The sequence below is a fragment of the Sebastes umbrosus genome, chromosome 4 (assembly GCF_015220745.1).
Source record: "Sebastes umbrosus isolate fSebUmb1 chromosome 4, fSebUmb1.pri, whole genome shotgun sequence".
NCBI lineage: Eukaryota > Metazoa > Chordata > Actinopteri > Perciformes > Sebastidae > Sebastes > Sebastes umbrosus.
In genome coordinates, this window is record NC_051272.1 from 14,229,307 (window position 1) to 14,257,271 (window position 27,965).

The 27,965-nt window shown below is 38.4% G+C and overlaps 3 protein-coding genes and 1 pseudogene across 8 annotated transcripts in view; 1 reads left to right on the forward strand and 3 right to left on the reverse strand.

Moving 5' to 3' along the window:
* Positions 1–13,056, reverse strand: part of LOC119486908 (zinc finger protein 883-like) — a 25,210-nt gene extending 12,154 nt beyond the window's left edge. Inside the window, exons 1-3 of the mRNA XM_037767431.1 lie at positions 12,571–13,056; positions 10,523–12,100; positions 4,929–5,012 (exon numbers count right to left, since the gene is read on the reverse strand). Coding sequence (XP_037623359.1) covers positions 4,999–5,012; positions 10,523–12,100; positions 12,571–12,742 — 1,764 coding nt within the window. The 5' untranslated portion in view covers positions 12,743–13,056 and the 3' untranslated portion in view covers positions 4,929–4,998. The remainder of the gene's footprint in view (positions 1–4,928; positions 5,013–10,522; positions 12,101–12,570) is intronic.
* LOC119486910 (zinc finger protein 345-like) lies at positions 95–3,691 on the forward strand. 5 transcript variants are annotated; one of them, XM_037767437.1, is made up of 3 exons: positions 95–317; positions 1,683–2,213; positions 3,568–3,691. In XM_037767437.1, exons 1-3 carry the CDS (start codon positions 146–148, stop codon positions 3,657–3,659), a joined length of 795 nt encoding a protein of 264 aa, XP_037623365.1. In that variant the 5' UTR covers positions 95–145; the 3' UTR covers positions 3,660–3,691. The 5 variants fall into 5 exon arrangements, with proteins under 5 accessions (XP_037623365.1, XP_037623364.1, XP_037623366.1 ...); XM_037767436.1 differs by having other exon boundaries at positions 3,565–3,689; XM_037767438.1 differs by having other exon boundaries at positions 98–317; positions 1,683–2,167; positions 3,565–3,679.
* On the reverse strand, positions 4,304–27,161 carry LOC119486909 (zinc finger protein 2 homolog). Of its 2 annotated transcripts, XM_037767434.1 has the most exons (3): positions 25,724–27,161; positions 23,995–25,036; positions 4,304–4,623 (listed from the first exon to the last, which is right to left on the reverse strand). In XM_037767434.1, exons 1-3 carry the CDS (start codon positions 25,893–25,895, stop codon positions 4,611–4,613), a joined length of 1,227 nt encoding a protein of 408 aa, XP_037623362.1. In that variant the 5' UTR covers positions 25,896–27,161; the 3' UTR covers positions 4,304–4,610. The 2 variants fall into 2 exon arrangements, with proteins under 2 accessions (XP_037623362.1, XP_037623361.1); XM_037767433.1 differs by lacking the exon at positions 4,304–4,623 and having other exon boundaries at positions 23,346–25,036.
* On the reverse strand, positions 16,963–27,455 carry LOC119486907 (annotated as a pseudogene).
* Positions 27,456–27,965: the final 510 nt, after the last annotated feature.

The following is a 27,965-nucleotide window of genomic DNA, read 5'->3' on the forward strand; positions in this document are numbered from 1 at the left end:
AGCTCCCTCACTTCCACTGTCGGAACCTCATCAATGTGACACCCAGCGGAAGTAAACAACATCATCGTTTGTATGTGTTGAACTAGCAGGGAGATGATTCTGTAGTTGTAGATTAGATAATTATCTCAGTTGTAATTAAACAACAATGTCTGCAGTTCAGAGTCTGAGAGAGTTTGTCAACGAGCGACTAACTGCTGCTGCTGAAGAGATATTCAGAGTTTATGAAACAACTATCGTCGAGTACGAGGAAGAGATTGATCGTCAGCGCAGACTGCTGGATGTCGTTTGGAAACCTGAAATACAGTTAAACAGACTAGGTGAGTAAAACCTTCAATGGTCTTTAAATGCTAACAGAGGAGTCTGACTCATATAGGATCATAATGTTTTAAAGACTACCAACAGGAGCAGTAAAGACTGCTTAGAAAAACACAACAGTATAGCATGTACTCAGTGGTGGAAAGTAACTAAGTAACTCAAGTACTGTACTTAAAGGTCCCATATCGTACTCATTTTCAGGTTCATACTTGTATTTTGTGTTTCTACTAGAACATGTTTACATGCTGTGATGTTCAAAAAAAACTTTATTTTCCTCATACTGTCTGCCTGAATATGCCTGTATTCACCCTCCGTCTGAAACGCTCCGTTTTAGCGCATTTTGACGGAATTGCAACAGAATTGTGTTGCTAAGCAACAGCTTGGGTCCATATGTACTTCCTGTCAGCTGATGACATTCACATACACTGCGACCAGGAATAAACTGGGACACATTTAGAATGTTTACGTTTAAAATTGTGTCAAGGGTCTAAATATTATATATTCATGACATCACGAATGGGAGAAATCCTTACAGCTTGTTTCAAATGCAGAGTTTCTGAAAACGGGCTGTGTGTATTTCCCTGTGGATTGAGTGTTTTTCGATACTTTCACAGTATTTATATAAAACTTAAGCCTGCTTTATGATAAAAAAAAAACATGAAAATCTTATTTTTTTTAATAATATGGGACCTTTAAGTACAATTTTGAGGTACTTGTACTTTACTTTAGTATTTCCATGTTCGGATACTTTCTACTTCTACTCCACTACATCTCAGAGGGAAATATTGTACATTTTACTCCACTAAATTAATTTAATAATTTTACGTTACTTTACAGATTCAGATTATTAATACAAAATATAATCAACAAAGAAATTATGTATTATTATAGATTAAACTACTGTTTTAGCAGCTCTCCTGTGTTTCTACTTTCTTTGTCTTTTTTTTGCTACTTTTTCATGACTTCTAACTTTCCACTGGTGCACTTTACACTTACTTTACACTATACATATTATATACCACTTTGTAGACAGCACATATGTACATATTACATGTATTTATTGTACATACTACATTTATTTATTGACGGACTGCACACACTATGTTCACCCATTCACTCTGTATCTTATATATCTCTATTATTGTTTTTATAATTTTTATTTACCTTTACCTCTCCTGCGTTTCACTGTTTGCTGATGTTTGATGATGTTGCTGCTTTGACACCTGAATTTCCCTCCAGGGATTAATAAAGGTTCATCTTATCTTATCTTATCTTAAAGACAAACGCGTTGTATTTTTCTGCTCAGATGTCTTTTTTTCTTCTCTCATCACAGTAATATCCTGTTTCTTTTGTTCTCTGTCCTCCAGAGCTCCTACAGCAACATGTCTGTAAGGAGGAGGAGGAGGAGGAGGTTCTCGCTGGCCGGCAGCTCTGTATTCAGGAGAGGAACTCCAGTCTGGACCAAGAGGACCCAGAGCCTCCACAGATTAAAGAGGAACAGGAGGAACTCTGCACCAGTGAGGAGGGAGAGCAGCTTGTACTGAAGCAGGAGACTGATGCCTTTATGTTGACTCCTACTTATGAGGAAAGTGACCACAGTGAAGATCAGATTCTGGACTTTAGTATCGATGAAACTCAGAGTGCGGTGGAGGAAAAGCCTTTCAGCTACAATTCAGTTAAAAGCTCTGTAGTATCAGAACCAAACAGTGACCAGCAGCTCCTCTCTCACAACTCTCATGAAGCTGAGACCCAAGATCAGAAAGGAGGCAAGCCTGGAGGCTCAGGATCAACTAGATATGCAGAGTCAAAACAACAGAACCAACATCACAACAGCAACAATCACACTAACAATGTATATAGTCCTACTATGTCAATGATTCACTGTAATACTCACACAGGTGAGAAGACTTTCAATTGTGACACGTATGAGAAAGCTTTTAAGAATAAATCACATTTGCAGGCACATCTGATAATACACACAGGTGAGAGGCCATATTCTTGCGAAACATGTGGGGAGACTTTCAGTAGTAGCGGTTACTTGAAAGTCCATATGAGAACTCACACGGGTGAGAAGCCATATACATGCAAAACATGTGGGAAAAGATTCAGAGACAGTTCAGCATTGACGAGGCATATGAGAATCCACACAGGTGAGAAGCCGTATATTTGTAAAACATGTGAGAGAGCTTTCAGATGTAGCAGTCACTTGAAAGACCACATGAAAATCCACACAGGTGCAAAGCCGTATACCTGCCAAACATGTGGGAAAAGATTCAGTGATAATTCATCATTGACAAGGCATATGAGAATCCACACAGGTGAGAAGCCGTATACTTGCAAAACATGTGAGAGAGCTTTCAGGTTCAGCAGTAACTTGAAAGACCACATGAAAACGCATACAGGTGAAAAGCTGAATCATTGCAGCACAGAGGATCCAGTTTTAGTCACACCCGATACAGGTTTTTTTTATCTATAGGAGCAGTAGAAACTTCAGGTAATACTTTCAATGATGTCCATGTCTGTAATGCATTATAAACTAAAGCACAAGTAAGAGGGACACCTCGAGGCTGGACAAGCTGATCAGGCGGGCCGGCTCTGTGGTCGGCATGGAGCTCGACTCTCTGGTGACGGTGGCAGAGGAAAGAACACTCAACAGACTGCTGGCCATACTGGACAACGCCAGCCATCCTCTGCACACGCCGTCATCACCAAACAGAGGAGCTTTTTTAGCGGCAGGCTGCTGCTCCCCAAGTGCTCCACAGACAGACTCAGGAAATCCTTTGACCCCCGAGCCATCAAACTGTACAACACCTCTCTAGGGAGAGGGGGGGGGGGGCAAAGGAGGACGGGCTGCAGGACAGATAATAATGCACTATACTAATTTTTAACAGTCTCTTCTGCACTATATTCACTTTTTTTAATAGTCGTGTATCACAGCTTGTTACCCTGCACTATATTCAGTTTGAACAGTTTTCTTCATCTCCTTGTATTTTTATATCTGGTATATTTTGTAGTTTGCACTACTGACTTTTTTACTGCCATTTTACTAACATGTTTTGCACTATTGAACTGTGATGCTGGAAACTTGAATTTCCCTCTGGATCAATAAAGTTACTATCTATCTATCTATCTATCTATCTATCAGTCGATCTATCTAAACATTCTTATGATGTGTTATGATTTTCTCACAACATGGCTTTGTTGAAAACTTAATTCTGATTGGTCCAATATGGTCTGTTATTTCTTCAGCAGACTGTTGCCATGGATATCAGACCGTTGCTATGGACGCAGCTCTGATCTCTGTTCACATCGAGATGACACATTTCTTTTACCTTAAGCAATAAAATATTTTTTAAATCAATATTTTGGTTCAATTATTGATATCTTTAGTAAGTAGCTGTGTAATAAGCGGTATAATGCACTGCGAGCAGGTGATTTTTGCAAAATGAATCCTCTCAGGGTGATTCAAGACCCCTCTGATTCATGACGGGGTCCTGCTCACCCTGTCGATGTTCTATATAAATAACCATTATAATAATAATAATACAATTATTATTATTATTATTATTATTATTATTATTATTATTATTATTAATAATAATTATTATTATTATTGTAATTATTATTATTAACAATAATAATAATTATTATTATTATTATTATTATCATCATTATCAACCACACAAGATATGTTTGTTAACAGATGAAACCTTTATTGTACAACATGACACTTATAACTTACAATCCAGCGTTAAATATTACAATTACACAGAAAGTTCAGACTTAATAATAATAATATTATTATTAATTATATTTATTATTATAATTATATTATTATTATTATAATTATAACTATAATAATGACCACAACAATAATTATTATGGTTATGATTATTACTATTAATAATAATTAATAATTATTATTAATAATAATAATAATGACCGTTATTATTATTAATAATTATAATTATTATTATAATGAAGGTTATTTATATAGAACCCTGACAGGGTGAGCAGGACCCCGTCATGAATCAGAGGGGTCTTGAATCATTTAGCAAAAATGTCCTGCTCGTTGTGCATTATCCCGCTTATTACACAGCTACTTACAAAAGAAATCAATAATTGAACCAAAATATTGATTTACAAATATTTTATTGCTTCAAGTAAAAAAAAAAGTGTCATCTCACTGTGAACAGAGATCAGAGCTGCATCCATAGCAAAGGTCTGATATGCATAGCAACAGTCTGCTATGAAGAAATAACAGACCATAGAATGCCATAATTAACCAATCAGAATCAAGTATTCAACAAAGCCATATAGTGAGAAGATCATAACACATCATAAGTATGTTTATAATACATTACAGACATGGACATCATAGAAAGTATCACCTGAAGTTTTTTCTGCTCCTATAGATAAAAAAAACAAGGTTTGATCAACAACATGTTCTGCAACAATATGGTTTCCCATCAGTGTGGGCACTTCTCATGTGAACCAACCAGCCACTGTTTATTCTGAAATCTCTTCCACATGTTTTCCAAGTTAACGGCTTCTCAACTGTATGGGTGTGACTACAACTGGAACCTCTGTGCTGCAGTGATGCAGCTTTTCACCCGTGTGGATTTTCATATGCCTTGTCAATTTTGTAGCTTCACAGTATCTTTTCCCGCAGGTTTTGCAAAGTTACGGCTTCTCACCTGTGTGGATTCTCATGTGGGCACTCAATGAACTGTTACGAGTGAAACCTTTCTCACATGTTCTACAAGTATACGGCTTCTCACCTGTGTGGACTCTCATATGCCTTGTCAATGCTGAACTGTATCTGACTCTTTTCCCACATGTTTTGCAAGAATATTGCTTCTCATCTGTGTGGATTCTCATATGGAGTTTCAAGGAATTATTCAATTTAAAATCTTTCCCACATGTTTTGCAAGTATACGGCCTCTCATCCATGTGGACTTTCATGTGGCCTTTCAAGCTACTAGTACATCTGAAATCTTTCCCACATGTTCTACAAGTATACGGCTTCTCACCGGTGTGGATTCTCAGATGTACCTGCAAATGTGACTTTTTCTTAAAAACTTTCTCACACGTGTCACATTTGAAAGTCTTCTCACCTGTGTGAGTATTAGAGTGAATCTTTGACGTAGTAGGACTATATGCATCGTTGGTGTGACTGTTGCTGTTGTGATGTTGGTTCTGTTGTTTTGACTCTGCATTTCTAGTTGATCCTGAGTCTCCAGGCTTGCCTCCTTTCTGATCTTGGCTCTCAGCTTCATGAGAGTTGTGAGAGAGGAGCTGCTGGTCACTGTTTGGTTCTGATACTACAGAGCTTTTAACTGAAATGTAGCTTAAAGGCTTTTCCTCCACCACACTCTGAATTTCAGTGATTCTCAAGTCCAGAGTCTGATCTTCACTGTGGTCACTTTCCTCATAAGTAGGAGTCAACATAAAGGCATCAGTCTCCTGCTTCAGTACAAGCTTCTCTCCCTCCTCACTGGTGCAGAGTTCCTCCTGTTCCTCTTTAATCTGTGGAGGCTCTGGGTCCTCTTGGTCCAGACTAGAGATCCTCTCCTGAATACAGAGCTGCTGGTCAGCGAGAACCTCCTCCTCCTCCTCCTTACAGATATGTTGCCGTGGGAGCTCTGGAGGACAGAGAACAAAAGAAACAGGATAGTACTGTGCAGTGGTGGTCGGCCAATAGAGGGCGCTAGGCCGCCGCCCCCCCTGACCCAGACAGCCACACACAAAACAAACATTACTACTACTACTAATAATAATAATAAATTATACAAATTGTCAATATTTGTGTGTTTAAAATATGGAATGCACTCAGTAATATGTGTAAAATATGATAGAAAATCATCTGCACAAAATATATGTTTTTCCTGCACGCCCCCTGACTCCCCTCTGCCTGTCTGTATGTCTGAAGTTCAGCTCTGGGGCGACTGAGAAATCGCCCAGAGCAGGCGGGTCTGTGTAGCAGCTTCGCCAATTACTGATTCAAGCTATGAACGAATGACATTAAATTTAGCCAATCAGCGTCTCAAATCTAATACGAGAGGGGCGATTATTTTATTGCCCCAAGCGAGCTACTGCTCGTCAGGCTTTAGAAAATTTAGCCCGTGACAGGAGACTTTGACCAATCACAGGATATTGATTCATATTTGATTAGCGCGGCCTAGTTTGATTGTTCGGTTGAAGTTCGCGAGTGATTGACAACCGGCTCTCAGATCAGCTCTTACTGCTTGTTTTCCTCCGGTCTGTGAAATCTTGCAGATGCCGTTAGGAACACCGGAGGACACAATGGCACATGATTTCTTTCAGGTTACCTGTTTCATGTACTACTGTCACGGTATAGCGACCGTTTTATAAAAATAACTTTTTTGAATCATATTTGCTCCAAGCTGGCCTACTTCAGCTTTAAAGTACCAAACATAAAAGTACACATTTTGCAAAATAGTGTTATATTATTGGATTATACTTATTGATGCGTTAATGTGTTCATCACTATAATGTTGCAGCTGGTAAAGGTGGAGCTCATTTTAATGACTTTATATACTGCTGGGTAGTTTAATCTATAATAATACATAATTTAATATCAATAACCTGATATTTTCAGGTGGAATTTCATTTCATTCTCATTGTGCAATATCATTTTCCACTTGTGCAATTTTGTTAATAGTCTGTTTATTGTCAATACTGTATATACTGCTCCTATTTTTATACTTCCTTCTATTTAAATGGTTCATATTTTGTTACACTTTGTTTAGCTCTTTTTTACTGTGTTAGCTGATGCATCTTGTTTTTTGCACTATCCCCTTTGCTGCTGTACACTGAGGGACTAATAAAGGAATATCTTATCTTATCTTAATCTATAATAATACATCCTTTATTCGTTGATTATATTTTGTATTAATAATTTGAATCTGTAAAGTAACTAAAGTTATTAAATCAATGTAGTGGAGTAAAAAGTACAATATTTCCCTCTGAGATGAAGTGGAGTAGAAAGTATCACAACATGGAAATACTCAAGTAAAGTACAAGTACCTCAAAATTGTACTTAAGTACAGTACTTGAGTAAATGTACTTAGTTACTTTCCACCACTGAGTACATGCTATACTGTTGTGTTTTTCTAAGCAGTCTTTACTGCTCCTGTTGGTAGTCTTTAAACCATTATAATCCTGACAAACTCTCTCAACTTCTGAACTGCAGACATTGTTGTTTAATTACAACTGAGATAATTATCTAATCTACAACTACAGTATCATCTCCCTGCTAGTTCAACACATACCTCATACATTGAAGCTTCACACATGATGTTGTTTACTTCCGCTGGGTGTCACATTGATGAGTTCCGACAGTGGACGAAGAGGGAGATTTTCTTTCCGCTTTCAATTGATGGCATTTTATTAGAAACTAGTGTTTAACATCAATAGCAAGGATGTACCTATCTATCTCGCTTCATTCCACAATGAAATTTGTTACTTTTTAATAAACTATTTATCTTGACATATATTTTTTTTGTTACTTCGCAGATAATCTGCGTTATATAATTTGTATATTGAAAAAAATAGGCCTTAAAGGGACTGTTTGTAAGAATCAGAATTGCTTGTTAACAGCGACACCTGTTGCCGTTAAGTCAACGAAAGTCAGCGTCGGGCTCGCGCTTGTGCTCGCTCTACATAGACGTGAACGAGCATCGCTCAAAACAGTGAGGCGATACACATCAGCGAAAACCACAATATCACTCTATATTTCACCTGCTTGGCAGTAATGTTAGCTGACCAGACGAAGGTCTCTCCATGAATCACTGCTGATCTTAGTGTTGGCTTTTCCTGCTTCAGCCTCCCGACCGCGGTCGGAGGGAAACAGGGGAGGCACCGGCACCCGGTTGGAAACGATAACGTTTTACCTCTGCGGAGCCCCGTCACTTCACAAGACACGGGAAACCTCTGTTGGTCTGGAGGAGCTGCAGTAGTTATTTCTGCACAAACGTCCACTAAACATTCACTAGATATTCTCAGAGCTACGAAGTCTTCTGCAGTGTGTAGTGTGCGCCCATGCACGTGAGGTGGAACGAGCTGAGTGAAGGCAGTCAGAGGAGCAGAGACTCCGGCCCTGGAGACCAAAGCTATGGTCTCCCCCGCTTCCTCCGACCGCGGTCAACACTGTTTAACAGACCGGCTTCACTAGATATAACTTTGTGGTTTTGGTGCTTCTGTGTAGTTTGAGTTGGAGTCTGAGTCTGAACAGCGTAGCCACACACAAGCACGCATATGTGAGTGTAACGGGGGGTTCTGGTCCTGTTTACTTCCTCTTTAAACAGTTCATAACGGCCTCGTTAACTTAGTATTTTACCGCTGATAGCGGTGGCAGCCAACAGTCTCTGCGTTGTGTTGGTTTGAAGACCAACGGCTGACGGTTAACGGTTAACGTTTCACTCCAACGAACCACAGACAGCTCCGATGTTGATTCAACATGTATTTATTTTTGCTTACAAGCACTTCGGAACACACGTTCACCTGGGAGATACAAGCCCGGTATCAGATTATACACTATACATAGACTATACATTAGTATTTACAGATTAAAGTTTACACACACACACACTCACCTGGGAGATACAAGCCCGGTATCAGATTATACACTATACATAGACTATACATTAATATTTACAGATTAAAGTTTACACAGTTACAATTTATTAAAGCTGCAATATGTATCTAATGTAACATGCAAGAGGCATGTTACACGAGCGTGCATGGGACACCGACCCGGGTGATTTATACGTATAAGAAGTTACAAACAGTCCCTTTAACAGTGGAAGAAGAAGTATCCAGATTATTTCAGAAGAAGTATTCACAGCGCAACCAATGAAGTGACTTTAGGACAGGTGAGATGTGTGCTCTCCCTCCGGTGTTGGTCAGCAAACATGCTGCTGCATTCTGTTCAATAATTATCTTATTTATAGCTTTCTGAAATAATCCAGAAAGTAATTGAGCCTGCTGAAAGAACGCAGAAGTCTCTCAGTATCTGCCTGGAAGAGAAACGGCTGCACTTTAACAATATTTCTCAGGAGGTAAAAGTTAGTGTTAGTTTTAAAAAGTTAGTTTTAGTGAGATTACTGATCAGGGTCTAGAAGCATGCCAAGATTTTTTTACCAGGGATTTTAAATTAATGTACAGCATCTCTCTCTGGACCTTAACTACGATAATAGAAACCTTGGTTTGATCTTTCTTCTGTTCTATTTTTCCCTTTACTTAGAGCAATTTCATTACTTCACTTAAAGCACCCCGTGACCACTTCGAGTTACCTATAATCACGTTTCAATGCATTATAACAGTGACTATAATCAATTATAAAAAGATAACAATGTATTACAACTATGGTAATTATAATACAGTATGATCCTTGTAAGAAAAAAAAGTCAGTTAGTGACAAACAATTAGTATTATGACACTTGACCTAATGTCATTATAAAGTGTTTTATACTGTTATGATTATTGTTAAAAATCATTCTGAATATTTATGAGTGCTTATAATTATGATTATACATTGCTATAAGTAAGGGATAATGTACAGCCGGTCGTTATTGCAAAATGAAAACCGACAGGGTGAGCAGGACCCCGTCATGAAGCAGAGGGGTGTGAATCACCCTGAAAGGATTCATTTCGCAAAAATGTCCGTCTCCCTGTGCATTATCTTGCTCATTCCACAGCTACTTACAGAAGAAATCAATAATTTGACACAAAATATTGGTTTGAAAATTGTATTGACTTAAAATTATTTTTTTGTTTCTGCTACAAAAAATGGTCATCTCACTATGAAAAGATATCAGAACTGCGTCCATAGCAACGGTCTGATATAAAGAAATAACAGACCGTAGAATGCCGTAATTTACCAATCAGAATCGAGTATTTAACAAAGCTGTGTAATGAGATCATAATGCATTACAAATATGGCCGTCATAGAAAGTATTACCAGAAGTTTTTACTGCTCCTATAGATAAAAAAAACAAGGTTTGTTCAACAACATGTTCTGCAACAATATGGTTTCCCATCAGTGTGGGCACTTCTCATGTGAACCAACCAGCCACTGTTTATTCTGAAATGTCTTCCACATGTTTTCCAAGTTTACGGCTTCTCAACTGTATGGGTGTGACTACAACTGGAACCTCTGTGCTGCAGAGTTACGGCTTCTCACCTGTGTGGATTCTCATGTGGGCAATCAATGAGCTGTTACGAGTGAAAGCTTTCTCACATGTTTTGCAAATATACGGCTTCTCATCTGTGTGAGTTCTCATATGCCTCGTCAATACGATAGCTACACGGAATCTTTTCCCGCAGGCTTTGCAAAGATAAGGCTTCTCATCGGTGTGAGTTCTCATGTGTCTATTCAAGTGAGTACTTCTTTGGAAATCTTTCCCACATGTTTTGCAAGTATACGGCCTCTCACCTGTGTGGATTCTCATGTGGACTTTCAAGAGAGTATTAAATTTAAAATCTTTCCCACATGTTTTGCAAGTATACGGCCTCTCATCTCCGTGGATTTTCATGTGATTTTTCAAGTTACCGATACATCTGAAATCTTTCCCACATGTTCTACAAGTATACGGCTTCTCACCTGTGTGGATCCTCATATGCTCTGTCAATTTTGTAGCTTCACTGAATCTATTCCCGCAGGCTTTGCAAAGATAAGGCTTCTCACCGGTGTGAGTTCTCATGTGGACTTTCAAGCTACCACTTCTTTTGAAATCTTTCCCACATGTTTTGCAAGTATACGGCCTCTCACCTGTGTGGATTCTCATGTGGACTTTCAATGAAGTATTAAATTTAAAATCTTTCCCACATGTTTTGCAAGTATACGGCCTCTCATCTATGTGGATTTTCATGTGGCCTTTCAAGCTACTAGTACATCTGAAATCTTTCCCACATGTTCTACAAGTATACGGCTTCTCACCTGTGTGGACTCTCATATGCCTTGTCAATGCTGAACTGTATCTGACTCTTTTCCCACATGTTTTGCAAGAATATGGCTTCTCATCTGTGTGGATTCTCATGTGGAGTTTCAAGGAATTATTCAATTTAAAATCTTTCCCACATGTTTTGCAAGTATACGGCCTCTCATCCATGTGGACTTTCATGTGGCCTTTCAAGCTACTAGTACATCTGAAATCTTTCCCACATGTTCTACAAGTATACGGCTTCTCACCGGTGTGGATTCTCAGATGTACCTGCAAATGTGACTTTTTCTTAAAAACTTTCTCACACGTGTCACATTTGAAAGTCTTCTCACCTGTGTGAGTATTAGAGTGAATCTTTGACGTAGTAGGACTATATGCATCGTTGGTGTGACTGTTGCTGTTGTGATGTTGGTTCTGTTGTTTTGACTCTGCATTTCTAGTTGATCCTGAGCCTCCAGGCTTGACTCCTTTCTGATCTTGGCTCTCAGCTTCGTAAGAGTTGTGAGAGAGGAGCTGCTGGTCACTGTTTGGTTCTGATACTACAGAGCTTTTAACTGAAATGTAGCTGAAAGGCTTTTCCTCCACCACACTCTGAGTTTCATCGATACTAAAGTCCAGAGTCTGATCTTCACTGTGGTCACTTTCCTCCTTAGTAGGAGTGAACATAATGATGCAGAGTTCCTCCTGTTCCTCTTTAATCTGTGGAGGCTCTGGGTCCTCTTGGTCCAGACTGGAGTTCCTCTCCTGAATACAGAGCTGCTGGTCAGCGAGAACCTCCTCCTCCTCCTCCTCCTTACAGACATGTTGCTGTGGGAGCTCTGGAGGACAGAGAACAAAAGAAACAGGATATTATTGTGATGAGAGAAAAAAAAGACATCTGAGCAGAAAAATACAACACATTAGTCTTTAAACCATTAGATAGATAGATAGATAGATAGATAGATAGATAGATAGTAACTTTATTGATCCTGAGGGAAATTCAAGTTTCCAGCATCACAGTTCCATAGTGCAAAACATGTTAGTAAAAAGGCAGTAAAAAAGTCAGTAGTGCAAAGTTCAAAATATACCAGATATAAAAATACAAGGTGAAGAAAACTGTTCAAACTGAATATAGTGATGGGGTAACAATATAGTACAGAAGAGACTGTTAAAAATGAATACAGTGCAGGTAACTCCAGTAGCTTAGTCTATTAAAGTGCACTGTGTGCATTATTATTGTTATATTATGATCTTACATGAGCCAGACTCCTCTGTTAGCTTTTAAAGAACCATTGAAGGTTTTACTCACCTAGTCTGTTTAACTGTATTTCAGGTTTCCAAACGACATCCAGCAGTCTGCGCTGACGATCAATCTCTTCCTCGTACTCGACGATAGTTGTTTCATAAACTCTGAATATCTCTTCAGCAGCAGCAGTTAGTCGCTCGTTGACAAACTCTCTCAACTTCTGAACTGCAGACATTGTTGTTTAATTACAACTGAGATAACTATCTAATCTACAACTACAGTATCATCTCCCTGCTAGTTCAACACATACCTCATACATTGAAGCTACACACGATGATGTTGTTTACTTCCGGTGGGTGTCACATTGATGAGTTCCGACAGTGGACGAAGAGAGAGCTTTTTTCATTCCGCTTTCAACTGAAGGCATTTTATTAGTCTTCTGCAGTGTGTAGTGTGCGCCCATGCACGTGAGGTGGAGCGAGCTGAGTGAAGGCAGTCAGAGGAGCAGAGACTCCGGCCCTGGAGACCAAAGCTATGGTCTCCCCCGCTTCCTCCGACCGCGGCCAACACTGTTTAACAGACCGGCTCCACTAGATATAACTTTGTGGTTTTGGTGCTTCCGTGTAGATTGAGCCTGAGTCTGAACAGCGTAGCCACACGCGAGCACGCATATGTGAGTGTAACGGGGGTTCTGGTCCACTGGCGTGTTCAGGGAGTGGCCTTGGGTGGCACAGGCCACCCCTGAAATCTGATTGGCCACCCCAATATCTTACAATATGATTGGCTGTATGCCCAGTCAGAGGCGGGCCACGGCACTGAATGTAAACTGCACTCTTGTTTAGAGTTGCAGTTCCTCTTCAAACCTGAGAGGCAGAGATGCGCTCAAGTAGTATGTAGTCTGCAAAAAGAAAAGGCGCGAAGAAGAAGAAGTTTGAGCAGGTGAACCTACAGGTGAAACAATGGCTGTTTTCGAAACCGCATACTATACTAGTAGTACGTACTGATTTGGCCAACATGTAGTATGCAGTATGCGAACAAAAGCAAAATCTCCAGTATGCCAAAAATACCCGGATGACGTACTGATTTGGAAAAATTCTCCAGCATGCATCAGACCAGTCTATCTCGCCTACTGTATCCCACAATGCAATGCGCTGGAACAGTACAGGCTACGGGTAAAAAACAGCAGCCAGAAGCTGCTCGTTTTTTACGTTTTTTGTAGCTATTTCAACACTAAATTCACTTCTGAAAGTTTTTGAGGCGAGAAATCAACTGTGTAGATTATTAATATCGGCAGTTTTACGAAGTTAGATGGCGAATCGAACATTTGTTCCACCGTTGTCGGAGTTTAGAAGCTCCACAGAATACCGTGACAGCCAGTGAGCGCCTGCCCGGGTCGCTGCCAGCAAGCCGGGTAGTCACGCTCACAGACTGCTATGAGCTGCTGGAGCTCACTCCGGTCTCGTAGACCAGAGGCTTTTATTTCCTTGTTGACGGATAGTTTGTTTAAATATCACAACACAGATGTACATTATAAATTAACAGGAACCTGTGTTTATTTGCCTTTTTTCGAGTTAAAAAGCTCCACAATCGCCCGCGGGCGTAGCTCGCTGGAGAGCCGGCCAGTGACGCTCACAGAGCGGCTGCAGAGCAGCAGAGTGGCGAAGGAAAGAGCAGCTTCTGACGGGGCAGAGAGATTCCTGATGAGACAACATGACACTTTTTTAACATTTCTCTAATATCTGGAGGGAGATCAGTCCACTTTTTTTTTTGTTGCTGTAACTGAAAAAGCAGTTTGAGTAAAGTAAATGTTGTGGATGAATGTTTTATATTTCCCGTCTCTCCTCGTTGATGATCCTGTTTGTGGGACTTCATTATGAGCTGTTAGAATAAATAGTTTAAACCTGCAGTATCTTATAAAGTAAACAAGCAGAACATAAACAACAAAATCAAAGTTGTATTTTTTGATAATATTGTAATAGTGGTACAAGTTAGTTTTTTTGTCCTGTGCTTTAAGATCTGGTTTAAAGGCTTAAGCCTCGTCTAGCATACTGCTAAATACATCACTTTAACCGTCACATACTGCATACTACTGAGGAGCGCAGTATGCATACTGCGCTCCTCAGTAGTATGCAGTATGTGGTTTCGAAAACAGCCTCAGTCTATGGAAGCAACACGTCTCTGGAGCGTCGTCGTGAAAGATGTGAGTAGCCTACATTTTACTACACTTACTGTGCCTGTAGTTAAAAGCTGTAACGGTAATAAGCTAAACATTTACCCTGTCTTGTTTTATTTCTTTTTATTGTAATTGGTAGTGATGGCGAGATGAAGCCTCATGAAGCTTTGAAGCTTTCCAGCAAATTGTTTCGGAAAAGGGTTCATAGCTCGAGGCTTCATGTGCTCACGAAACCACCTGGTGGTCAAAGAGTGTAAAACAGGCAGATATGATCTTAACCATGTGATGAGATAAGATACGATATTCCTTTATTAGTCCAGCACTGGGGACATTTGCAGTGTACAGCAGCAAAGGGGATAGAGCAAAACACAAGATGCATCAGCTAACACGGTAAAAAAAGAGCTAAACAAAGTGTAACAAAATATGAACCAAGTATAAAGATAGGAAGTATAAAAATAGGAGCAGTATATACAGTATTGACAATAAACAGACTATTAACAAAATTGCACAAGTGGAAAATGATATTGCACAGTGAGAATTAAATGAAAATCCACCTGAAAATATCAGTTCATTGTCAGTTTGTCAGTTTTTGGTGTGTAAGTGTAAGTGCTCTACTGGGAGCAGTGCTGGTTGTGGTCTACTGGGACCACAGCTCTGTGATATACTGTATTTTGCGCCAGTAAGGCTGTTGGGAATGATTTATAAACAATGAAAAAAAATCTATTACCATGTAATCAATTTATATATATATCATATATAATAAAATGTCTATTTAGTAAGTATATTATGAGTATATAAGATACATGTATAATAGACTGTAATTGTTTTGTGAGTAATGCATCTTATGCGTGTAAACCAATCCTTTGGTCAATAATTGTATTGTAGTGTAGTGTAATATAATATAATAATTACAGGAGGGGTAATATTAGTGTTCTGTGTCACTTCTGGAAAGTGGCATTGGTTGAACCAGTGAAGATCTGAACCACTTCATGAACCAGTCAGCGGTATGGCCGGGCAGTGAGGCTTCTGATGTTTTAACCCTCCTGTTTTCCTCAGGTCAAGGAAGGAAGAAGGGAGGGAGGAAGGACGGAATGAAGAACAGAGGAAGGACAGAGGGAGGAAAGAAAGAGAGAAGGACAGGAAGAAGGGAGGGAGGAAGGAAGCAAGGAAGGAAGGAACTGTCAAAATAGATTGGGTCTCTTGAATGGTAATACTAGGTAATACTAGAGTAACCAACACTGTAGCACACGTAAAGTTTATAATTTGTTTGGTTAAATAATTTGTTCAAAGAGGCGTATGTATTTTAAATATGTTTGCACTTTATAGGCGGAGAGTGACTGTGTTTTTTAATGTGCATTGTTTTCTTATGTTGGCTTTTGGAGTCACAGGTTATTTTGTAGCATTATTACTGTAACAAATCGGTGTTGAAACAAGATTTGTTACAAGTGATGTAAGCTTTTTTTATGCACACATAAGCTCTGGTAAGATCAGCTACCTCTGTTGATAAAATATTCTACACGGTCTGTACCTCCAACCATTTACATTGTTGCACATGTAAAGTTTTGCACAGTTTTGTCAAGTAAATATTTTGCCCAAAGAGTCTTATTTATTTTAATTTTGTTGGCACTTTATAAAGTGACTGTTTTAGAATAAGGATTTTCTTTTGTATGTAACCTACTTTGGGAATTTACAAATTATTTTGGCATTATTTAACAGTTCACTTTACAATGTTAAAACAAGATTTGCTGGTATGTGAGGAGGGATGTGACTTTTGTTTATACCTGGGAGTTCAGGTTTCTCTGTTGCTGAGAATACTACAGTAACTTACTACACTGTGGCACATGTGACAAGTTTTGTCAAGTAAATGATTTGCCCAAACAGGCTTATTTATTGTAATTTTGTTGGCACTTTATACAGAAAGTGCATTGTCTTTTTTTTATGTACTGTATATCATACCTTGGAAGGTTGTTTTGAGGTTAGAATAAAGTATGGTAGTTTTCAATCACATTTGTATGTTACCTTTTCCTGAATGTTGTGACTAGTAGGTCTATTCTTGCTTGCAGTGTTAGTAAATGAAGTAGATATGGGTTGTAGAGACAAAAATGGTAAATTAATGCTATGCCGACACTTAGGTGTGTGTGTGCGTGCATACGTGAGTGTATATGTCTGTGCGCAGGCGCTCCTGCTCACACTTCATGCCACCCCTGCATAAGTCAGTGCCCCACTGGTGCCACCCCTATCAAAAATGTCTGGACACGCCCCTGCCACAGACAGCTCCGATGTTGATTCAACATGTATTTATTTTTGCTTACAAGCACTTCGGAACACACGTTCACCTGGGAGATACAAGCCCAGTATCAGATTATACACTATACATAGACTATACATTAGTATTTACAGATTAAAGTTTACACACACACTCACCTGGGAGATACAAGCCCGGTCTCAGATTATACACTATACATAGACTATACATTAATATTTACAGATTAAAGTTTACACAGTAACAATTTATTAAAGCTGCAATATGTATCTAATGTAACATGCAAGAGGCATGTTACACGAGCGTGCATGGGACACCGACCCGGGTGATTTATACGTGTAAGAAGTTACAAACAGTCCCTTTAACAGTGGAAGAAGAAGTATCCAGATTATTTCAGAAGAAGTATTCACAGCGCAACCAATGAAGTGACTTTAGGACAGGTGAGATGTGTGCTCTCCCTCCGGTGTTGGTCAGCAAACATGCTGCTGCATTCTGTTCAATAATTATCTTATTTATAGCTTTCTGAAATAATCCAGAAAGTAATTGAGCCTGCTGAAAGAACGCAGAAGTCTCTCAGTATCTGCCTGGAAGAGAAACGGCTGCACTTTAACAATATTTCTCAGGAGGTAAAAGTTAGTGTTAGTTTTAAAAAGTTAGTTTTAGTGAGATTACTGATCAGGGTCTAGAAGCATGCCAAGATTTTTTTACCAGGGATTTTAAATTAATGTACAGCATCTCTCTCTGGACCTTAACTACGATAATAGAAACCTTGGTTTGATCTTTCTTCTGTTCTATTTTTCCCTTTACTTAGAGCAATTTCATTACTTCACTTAAAGCACCCCGTGACCACTTCGAGTTACCTATAATCACGTTTCAATGCATTATAACAGTGACTATAATCAATTATAAAAAGATAACAATGTATTACAACTATGGTAATTATAATACAGTATGATCCTTGTAAGAAAAAAAAGTCAGTTAGTGACAAACAATTAGTATTATGACACTTGACCCAATGTCTTTATAAAGTGGTTTATACTGTGTTATGATTATTGTTAAAAATCATTCTGAATATTTATGAGTGCTTATAATTATGATTATACATTGCTATAAGTAAGGGATAATGTACAGCCGGTCGTTATTGCAAAATGAAAACCGACAGGGTGAGCAGGACCCCGTCATGAAGCAGAGGGGTGTGAATCACCCTGAAAGGATTCATTTCGCAAAAATGTCCGTCTCCCTGTGCATTATCTTGCTCATTCCACAGCTACTTACTGAAGAAATCAATAATTTGACACAAAATATTGGTTTGAAAATTGTATTGACTTAAAATTATTTTTTTGTTTCTGCTACAAAAAAATTGTCATCTCACTATGAAAAGATATCAGAACTGCGTCCATAGCAACGGTCTGATATAAAGAAATAACAGACCGTAGAATGCCGTAATTTACCAATCAGAATCGAGTATTTAACAAAGCTGTGTAATGAGATCATAATGCATTACAAACATGGCCGTCATAGAAAGTATTACCAGAAGTTTTTACTGCTCCTATAGATAAAAAAAACAAGGTTTGATCAACAACATGTTCTGCAACAATATGGTTTCCCATCAGTGTGGGCACTTCTCATGTGAACCAACCAGCCACTGTTTATTCTGAAATGTCTTCCACATGTTTTCCAAGTTAACGGCTTCTCAACTGTATGGGTGTGACTACAACTGGAACCTCTGTGCTGCAGTGATGCATCTTTTCACCCGTGTGGATTTTCATATGTCTTGTCAATTTTGTAGCTTCACAGTATCTTTTCCCGCAGGCTTTGCAAAGTTACGGCTTCTCACCTGTGTGGATTCTCATGTGGGCAATCAATGAGCTGTTACGAGTGAAAGCTTTCTCACATGTTTTGCAAGTATACGGCTTCTCACCTGTGTGAGTTCTTATATGCCTCTTCAATACGATAGCTACACGGAATCTTTTCCCGCAGGCTTTGCAAAGATAAGGCTTCTCATCTGTGTGAGTTCTCATGTGTCTATTCAAGTTACCACTTCTTTGGAAATCTTTCCCACATGTTTTGCAAGTATACGGCCTCTCACCTGTGTGGATTCTCATGTGGACTTTCAAGAGAGTATTCAATTTAAAATCTTTCCCACATGTTTTGCAAGTATACGGCCTCTCATCTCCGTGGATTTTCATGTGTTCTTTCAAGTTACCGATACATCTGAAATCTTTCCCACATGTTCTACAAGTATACGGCTTCTCACCTGTGTGGATCCTCATATGCTCTGTCAATTTTGTAGCTTCACTGAATCTTTTCCCGCAGGCTTTGCAAAGATAAGGCTTCTTATCGGTGTGGGTTCTCATGTGTCTATTCAAGTGAGTACTTCTTTGGAAATCTTTCCCACATGTTTTGCAAGTATACGGCCTCTCACCTGTGTGGATTCTCATGTGGACTTTCAAGGAAGTATTCAATTTAAAATCTTTCCCACATGTTTTGCAAGTATACGGCCTCTCATTTATGTGGATTTTCATGTGGCCTTTCAAGCTACTAGTACATCTGAAATCTTTCCCACATGTTCTACAAGTATACGGCTTCTCACCTGTGTGGATTCTCATATGCCTTGTCAATGCTGAACTGTATCTGACTCTTTTCCCACATGTTTTGCAAGAATATGGCTTCTCATCTGTGTGTATTCTCATGTGGAGTTTCAAGGAAGTATTACATTTAAAATCTTTCCCACATGTTTTGCAAGTATACGGCCTCTCATCCATGTGGATTTTCATGTGGCCTTTCAAGCTACTAGTACATCTGAAATCTTTCCCACATGTTCTACAAGTATACGGCTTCTCACCGGTGTGGATTCTCAGATGTACCTGCAAATGTGACTTTTTCTTAAAAACTTTCTCACACATGTCACATTTGAAAGTCTTCTCACCTGTGTGAGTATTAGAGTGAATCTTTGACGTAGTAGGACTATATGTATCGTTGGTGTGACTGTTGCTGTTGTGATGTTGGTTCTGTTGTTTTGGCTCTGCATTTCTAGTTGATCCTGAGCCTCCAGGCTTGACTCCTTTCTGATCTTGGCTCTCAGCTTCGTAAGAGTTGTGAGAGAGGAGCTGCTGGTCACTGTTTGGTTCTGATACTACAGAGCTTTTAACTGAAATGTAGCTGAAAGGCTTTTCCTCCACCACACTCTGAGTTTCATCGATACTAAAGTCCAGAGTCTGATCTTCACTGTGGTCACTTTCCTCCTTAGTAGGAGTGAACATTATGATGCAGAGTTCCTCCTGTTCCTCTTTAATCTGTGGAGGCTCTGGGTCCTCTTGGTCCAGACTGGAGTTCCTCTCCTGAATACAGAGCTGCTGGTCAGCGAGAACCTCCTCCTCCTCCTCCTCCTCCTTACAGACATGTTGCTGTGGGAGCTCTGGAGGACAGAGAACAAAAGAAACAGGATATTACTGTGATGAGAGAAAAAAAAGACATCTGAGCAGAAAAATACAACACATTAGTCTTTAAACCATTAGCTAGATAGATAGATAGATAGATAGATAGATAGTAACTTTATTGATCCTGAGGGAAATTCAAGTTTCCAGCATCACAGTTCCATAGTGCAAAACATGTTAGTAAAAAGGCAGTAAAAAAAGTCAGTAGTGCAAAGTACAAAATATACCAGATATAAAAATACAAGGTGAAGAAAACTGTTAAAACTGAATATAGTGCAGGGTAACAAGCTGTGATAAAGGACTATTCAAAAAATGAATATAGTGCAGAAGAGACTGTTAAAAATGAATATAGTGCAGAAGAGACTGTTAAAAGTGAATATAGTGCAGGTAACTCCAGTAGCTTAGTCTATGAAAGTGCACTGTGTGCATTATCATTATATTATGATCCTCTATGAGTCAGACTCCTCTGTTAGCTTTTAAAGACCATTGAAGGTTTTACTCACCTAGCCTGTTTAACTGTATTTCAGGTTTCCAAACGACATCCAGCAGTCTGCGCTGACGATCAATCTCTTCCTCGTACTCGACGATAGTTGTTTCATAAACTCTGAATATCTCTTCAGCAGCAGCAGTTAGTCGCTCGTTGACAAACTCTCTCAACTTCTGAACTGCAGACATTGTTGTTTAATTAAAATAATTATCTGAACTACAACTACAGTAGTTCATGTCGGTGTAATGCAGCTAAAGCTACACATGCCTGATGTTGTTTACATCCGCTGAGTGTCACACTCTTAAGTTCCGGCAGTGGAAGGGTGGGAGCTTTTTTCATTCCGCTTTCAACTGAAGGCATTTTATTAAAAACTAGTATGTTTAACATCAATAGCAAGGATGTTCATCCATCTCGCTTCATTCCACAAGGAAATGTGGAACTATTTAATAAACTACTAATCTCAACAGACAATTTGTGTTACTTCGCAGATAACGATTATTTGTATATTATATATATATATAAAAAAAAAATAATAATAATAAAAAAAATTATGGAGTGAGAATATTATTTAAAAGACCAAGATGGTTGTAATTTTTGTTTGTTGTTTTGTTTTGTTATTTTCTTCTTCTTCTTTGAGGTATTTATTTATTTTGTCTCATCTTTTATTTTATTTGTTTTCTTTGTTAGATAAGGGAAATACATGAAATGTCATGTCTCTTTTTCTTTGAAATTCTGACTAAACGTTTCATTGTATAATTAAATTATTGATATTGTTAGTCTGTCTGTATGTGTATTTATGTCTACATGTAAAATTTAATAAAAATATTGTTTAAAAATAAAAAAAAAAGACCAAGATGATCCAGTGCAAGTGAAATGTTTGTGTCTGCAGGCATAAATACTTTTCAAGATGTATTAAGAAATTTCATGTTCAAATTTATATGCCGGCTTAATCACTCTGAGAATGACATAATCTTGCGGTTGTCTAACATCAGATTTAGCACTACACGGTACCAATCACAGCTGTGGAGGCACTGGTATAGTTGTTTATATGTAAGGCATTGATGTATGTATATATTTATATCCATATTTATATTTTTAATTATGACTCTTTATAGTGCTTCCTGTATTGTAATGTATTATATGTAATGTATTGTTGTTTTTTTCTTTTTTTCTTATCTGGACCTTGAGTCTGCAATAAAGTTTGAAGGAAGAAGTGTGCAGATTATTTCAGAAGAAATACACTGTGTTCACAGTTAATTCATAATTTCGCAATGTTAGTTAAGTATAAGAACAGAAGTATCATCAGCAAAATATTTTTAAATTAAGAGACGTTAAATTCATCATTATGCAGAATGACCCCTCCAGTACCATATAATGATATAATATTTTAATTTTGTTACACCAATAGTTGCTCCCAGTATACCACATTAACACCAAAAACTGACAATAACCTCATATTTTCAGGTGGAATTTCATTCATTCATTCATTCATTCTCACTGTGCAATATCATTTTCCACATGTGCAATTTTGTTAATAGTCTGTTTATTGTCAATACTGTATATACTGCTCCTATTTTTATACTGCCTTCTATTTAAATGGTTCATATTTTGTTATACTTTGTTTAGCTCTTTTATTTACTGTGTTAGCTGATGCATCTTGTTTTTTGCACTATCCCCTTTGCTGCTGTACACTGAAAATTTCCCCACTGCGGGACTAATAAAGGAATATCTTATCTTATCTTATTTTAGTGTTTCAAGTAACCACACAGGGATTACAGCCGGCCATATTACAGCTGGACAAAGCTCCCTATATACTCCCAAGTCTCCTGCTGCTGCATCTCCTGTCCTGCAAAAAACTTGATGTTGATATTCTCTCTTTCCCAGCAGGCCTGTAGCACTGTTTGGGTTGGGCGTCTATCTCCATGACCTCTAAAATGTATCCAATTGTTGACTAGGATCTGTTTCCTGTGTAAACCCATTGGCACTTCTCCTGTCTCAACTTGACGAGCACACACAGGTTAAGTTCTTACTGCCAATTTACCCAATGAGCAGGATCCCGACACAAAGCGGAGGGGTCTCGAATCACCCTGAAGGGGTTCATTTAGCAAAAGTGACCCGCTCGCTGTACATTATCCCACTTATTACACAGCTACTTACTAAAGAAATCAATAACTTGAACCAAAATATTGATTTAAAAAGGATTTTATTGCTACCACCAAAATAATTGTCATCTCCCTGTATACAGATATCAGACCCGTGTCCATAGTAACGGTCTGATATAAAGAAATAAACCCTAGAATGCCATAATTTACCAATAAGAAGCACATATTCGGGCGCCTGGCTAGCTCAGTTGGTAGAGCGGGCGCCCATGTAACAAGGCTCAGTCCTGACCGCGGCGGCCCGGGTTCGAATCCGGCTTGTGGCCCTTTCCGCATCCACTCCCTCTCCCCCCTTTCCAAGACTCTATCCACTGTCCTGTCAATAAAAATGGAAAAATGCCCCCAAAAAAATAACTTAAAAAAAAAAAGAAGCATGTATTCAACAAAGCTGTGTAAAGAGAAGATCATAACACATTCTAAATATGTTTATAATACATTACAAACATGGCCGTCATAGAAAGTATTACCTGAAGTTTTTACTGCTTCTATAGATAAAAAAACAAGATTAACATACGCACATACAGTACGTACACAAGGTGTACAAACCTTGTACAACATATTCTGCAAGAATATGGTTTCTCACCAGTGTGGTCTCTTCTCATGTAAACCAACCAGCCACTATTCACTCTGAAATCTCTTCCGCATGTTTTCCAATTTTACGGCTTCTCACCTGTGTGGGTGTGACTATAACTGGAACCTCTGTGCTGTAGTAATGCACTGTTTCAGCTGCGTGAGTTCTCATGTGTTTATTCAAGCTACCGCTCAATCTGAAGTCCTTCCCACATTTTTTGCAAATATACGGCTTCTCCCCTGTGTGGATTCTCATGTGCCTTGTCAAATTTGTAGCTGCACAGAATCCTTTCCCGCATGTATTGCAAGTATAAGGCTTCTCACCTGTGTGGGTTCTCACGTGGACTGTGAATCCATAGCTACCTCTGAAATCTTTCCCACATGTTTTGCAAGTATACGGCTTCTCACCTGTGTGGATTCTCATATGGACGTTCAAGATACTACTACTTTTGAAATCTTTCCCACATGTTTTGCAAGTGTACGGCTTCTCACCTGTATGGATTCTCATGTGCCTTGTCAATTTTGTAGCTTCACAGAATCTTTTATCGCAGAGTTTGCAAAGGTACGGCTTCTCACCTGTGTGGGTTCTCATGTGGACTTTCAAGTTACTACTACTTTTGAAGTCTTTCCCACATGTTTTGCAAGTATATGGCTTCTCACCCGTGTGAGTTCTCATGTGGACTTTCAAGTTACCGCTACTACTGAAGGTTCCCCCACATGTTTCGCAAGGAAATGGCTTCTCACCTGTGTGTATTATCAAATGTGCCTGCAAATGTGATTTATACTTAAAAACTTTCTCACACGTGTCACATTTGAAATAATTCTCACCTGTGTGAGTATTAGAGGGAATCTTTGACGTAGTAGGACTATATGCATCGTTAGTGTGACTGTTGCTGTTGTGATGTTGGTTTTGTTGTTTTGACTCTGCATATCTAGTTGATCCTGAGTCTCCAGGCTTGCCTCCTTTCAGATCTTGGCTCTCAGCTTCATGAGAGTTGTGAGAGAGGAGCTGCTGGTCACTGTTTGGTTCTGATACTACAGAGCTTTTAACTGAAATGTAGCTTAAAGAATTTTCCTCCATCGCACTCTGAGTTTCATCGATACTCAAGTCCAGAGTCTGATCTTCACTGTGGTCGGAAATGTAGCTGAAAGGCTTTTCCTCAAATGCACTCTGAATTTTTGTGATTCTCAAGTCCAGAGTCTGATCTTCACTGTGGTCACTTTCCTCATTAGTAGGAGTCAACATAAACTCATCAGTCTCCTGCTTCAGTACAAGCTGCTCTCCCTCCTCACTGGTGCAGAGTTCCTCCTGTTCCTCTTTAATCTGTGGAGGCTCTGGGTCCTCTTGGTCCAGACTGGAGATCCTCTCCTGAATACAGAGCTGCTGGTCAGCGAGAACCTCCTCCTCCTCCTCCTTACACACATGTTGCTGTGGGAGCTCTGGAGGACAGAGAACAAAAAGAAACAGGATATTACTGTGATGAGAGAAAAAAAAGACATCTGAGCAGAAAAATACAACGCGTTAGTCTTTAAACCATTAGATAGATAGATAGATAGATAGATAGATAGATAGATAGATAGTAACTTTATTAATCCCGAGGGAAATTCAAGTTTCCAGCATCACAGTTCCATAGTGCAAAACATGTTAGTAAAAAGGCAGTAAAAAAAGTCAGTAGTGCAAAGTTCAAAATATACCAGATATAAAAATACAAGGAGATGAAGAAAACTGTTAAAACTGAATATAGTGCAGGGTAACAAGCTGTGATACACGACTATTAAAAAAGTGAATATAGTGCAGAAGAGACTGTTAAAAAAGAGTATAGTGCAGGGTAACTCCATATATATATATATATATATATATATATATGTATATATATATATATATATATATATATATATATATATATATATATATATATATATATATATATTACTCATTTATTTTCTTTTTGTTTTTGTTTTTGTTCCCCCTATGCTCTACACATAAAAGGTAGGATATGTTAAAGATATAAATATAAAAATACAAGGAGATGAAGAAAACTGTTTGCATTATTATTGTTATATTATGATCCTCTATGAGTCAGACTCCTCTGTTAGCTTTTAAAGAACCATTGAGGTTTCACTCACCTAGCCTGTTTAACTGTATTTCAGGTTTCCAAACGACATCCAGCAGTCTGCGCTGACGATCAATCTCTTCCTCGTACTCGACGATAGTTGTTTCATAAACTCTGAATATCTCTTCAGCAGCAGCAGTTAGTCGCTCGTTGACAAACTCTCTCAGACTCTGAACTGCAGACATTGTTGTTTAATTTGCAACTAAAATAACTATCTAATCTACAACTACAGTGTGGTCTAGTAATGTTTACGTGCTGTGCGTCGAGGCTTCAGTTGCGTGTGTTGAGTAATTCAGGAAGTTTCTCTGTGAGGTATGGGGCAGGTATCGTCTTAGACCGATGACGTCTTAGACCAGCCTCCACTTCGAAAAACACAGTCAAGCCAGTTACCACGTTGTTTTGCGGTGCGTGTCTATCCTAGGCATTACGGTAAGAGCGTGTAGAACTTCAAAATAAAAGCACCGTTATGATGAACGTGATGGGCCATTCAGATTCATTCAAAAAGGTCACAGTCAGTCTGTCAATAATAAATAAATGAATGAATAATTAAACAAATGAATAAATAAGTTACAAAAAAAATAGATGAATGAAACAACAAATGAATACATATGAAATGAATGATAATTTAAAAAGAGAAACAACCGCCTCCAAAATGTAGTTCAGAAAATAATGTTATTCCAATTGTGTAAATACTTAGTCAAACTTAATATTAAAGAATATATTTCGAAAAGACTGATCTGACTTCTAAATTACAGGATATACCACCTCACACTCAGCACCTCCATTGTTTCTACCAAGTGCCTAATTTCACTTGAGATAGATAGAATTGATTAAAAGAAACTGTTCACTATCACAGATTAATTTTACTTCAGAATAATAGTAGACTACTTTAGAGTATCACTCAGACAGCATCAGGACATCCTGATGTAGAATTTGTTTTGTTTTTTAAATCTCATATATGGGCTATCTTCACTCTAAATTCAGATTATAATTAAAAGGAAACTGTCCACTATCACCCACTAATTTCACTTCAGGTTGACAGTAGACAACCTCAGAGTATCACTCAGACAGCATCAGGACATTCTGATGTAGAATTTCAAAATTAAAGCCTTTTATACAAATTTGTTTTGTTTTTTAAATCTCATATATGGGCTATCTTCACTCTAAATTCAGATTAGAATTAAAAGGAAACTGACCACTATCACCCACTAATTTCACTTCAGGTTGACAGTAGACAACCTCAGAGTATCACTCAGACAGCATCAGGACATTCTGATGTAGATTTTCAAAATAAAAGGGGAACTGTCCACTATCACAACGTGGTAACAAGTTTGACAGCAGTCAGATGAAGCCTCGGGGGGAAATGAACCAGTTTAGTGAACCAGTTTTGCTGGAGAGCTTCATGAAAGCTTCATCTCACCATCACTAGCTTTTAAAGACCATTGAAGGTTTTACTCACCTAGTCTGTTTAACTGTATTTCAGGTTTCCAAACGACATCCAGCAGTCTGCGCTGACGATCAATCTCTTCCTCGTACTCGACGATAGTTGTTTCATAAACTCTGAATATCTCTTCAGCAGCAGCAGTTAGTCGCTCGTTGACAAACTCTCTCAACTTCTGAACTGCAGACATTGTTGTTTAATTAACAACTGAGATAATTATCTGAACTACAACGACAGTAGTTCATGTCGGTGTAATGCAGCTAAAGCTAGGAGTTAAAGCTACAGGTTTTGTTTACATCCGCTGAGTGTCACACTCTTAAGTTCCGGCAGTGGAAGTGAGGGAGCTTTTTCATTCCGCTTTCAACTGAAGGCATTTTATTAAAAACGTGTGTATTGTAAGTGTTGGTATTATTATTGTTATTGATATTATTATCATGACCTCATCATCATCATCTTTATTATTATTCATATTCATTATTAATACAGTATACATACATACACATGTATATATATTAATAATATGAATATTAATAAAGATGATGATGATGTCATCATCATCATTATCTTTATTATTATTCATATTATTAATTAAATACTCTTGCAACTACATCCCCCTCTAAGTTTCTAAATAGTTAGTGCAAACGATTTCTCTGTTTACATCCTGAGACAAAAGAGCTCATGCATATTTCATGATCACACCCTGGTTCAATTTGTCAGGGTGTGTTACCCTCACAGCACAGAGCTGCCTAAATAAGAGAGTATGTTGGAGAGACAGAGAGCTCGGTGTGTTCACAGCAGATTTGGTTTCTTATAA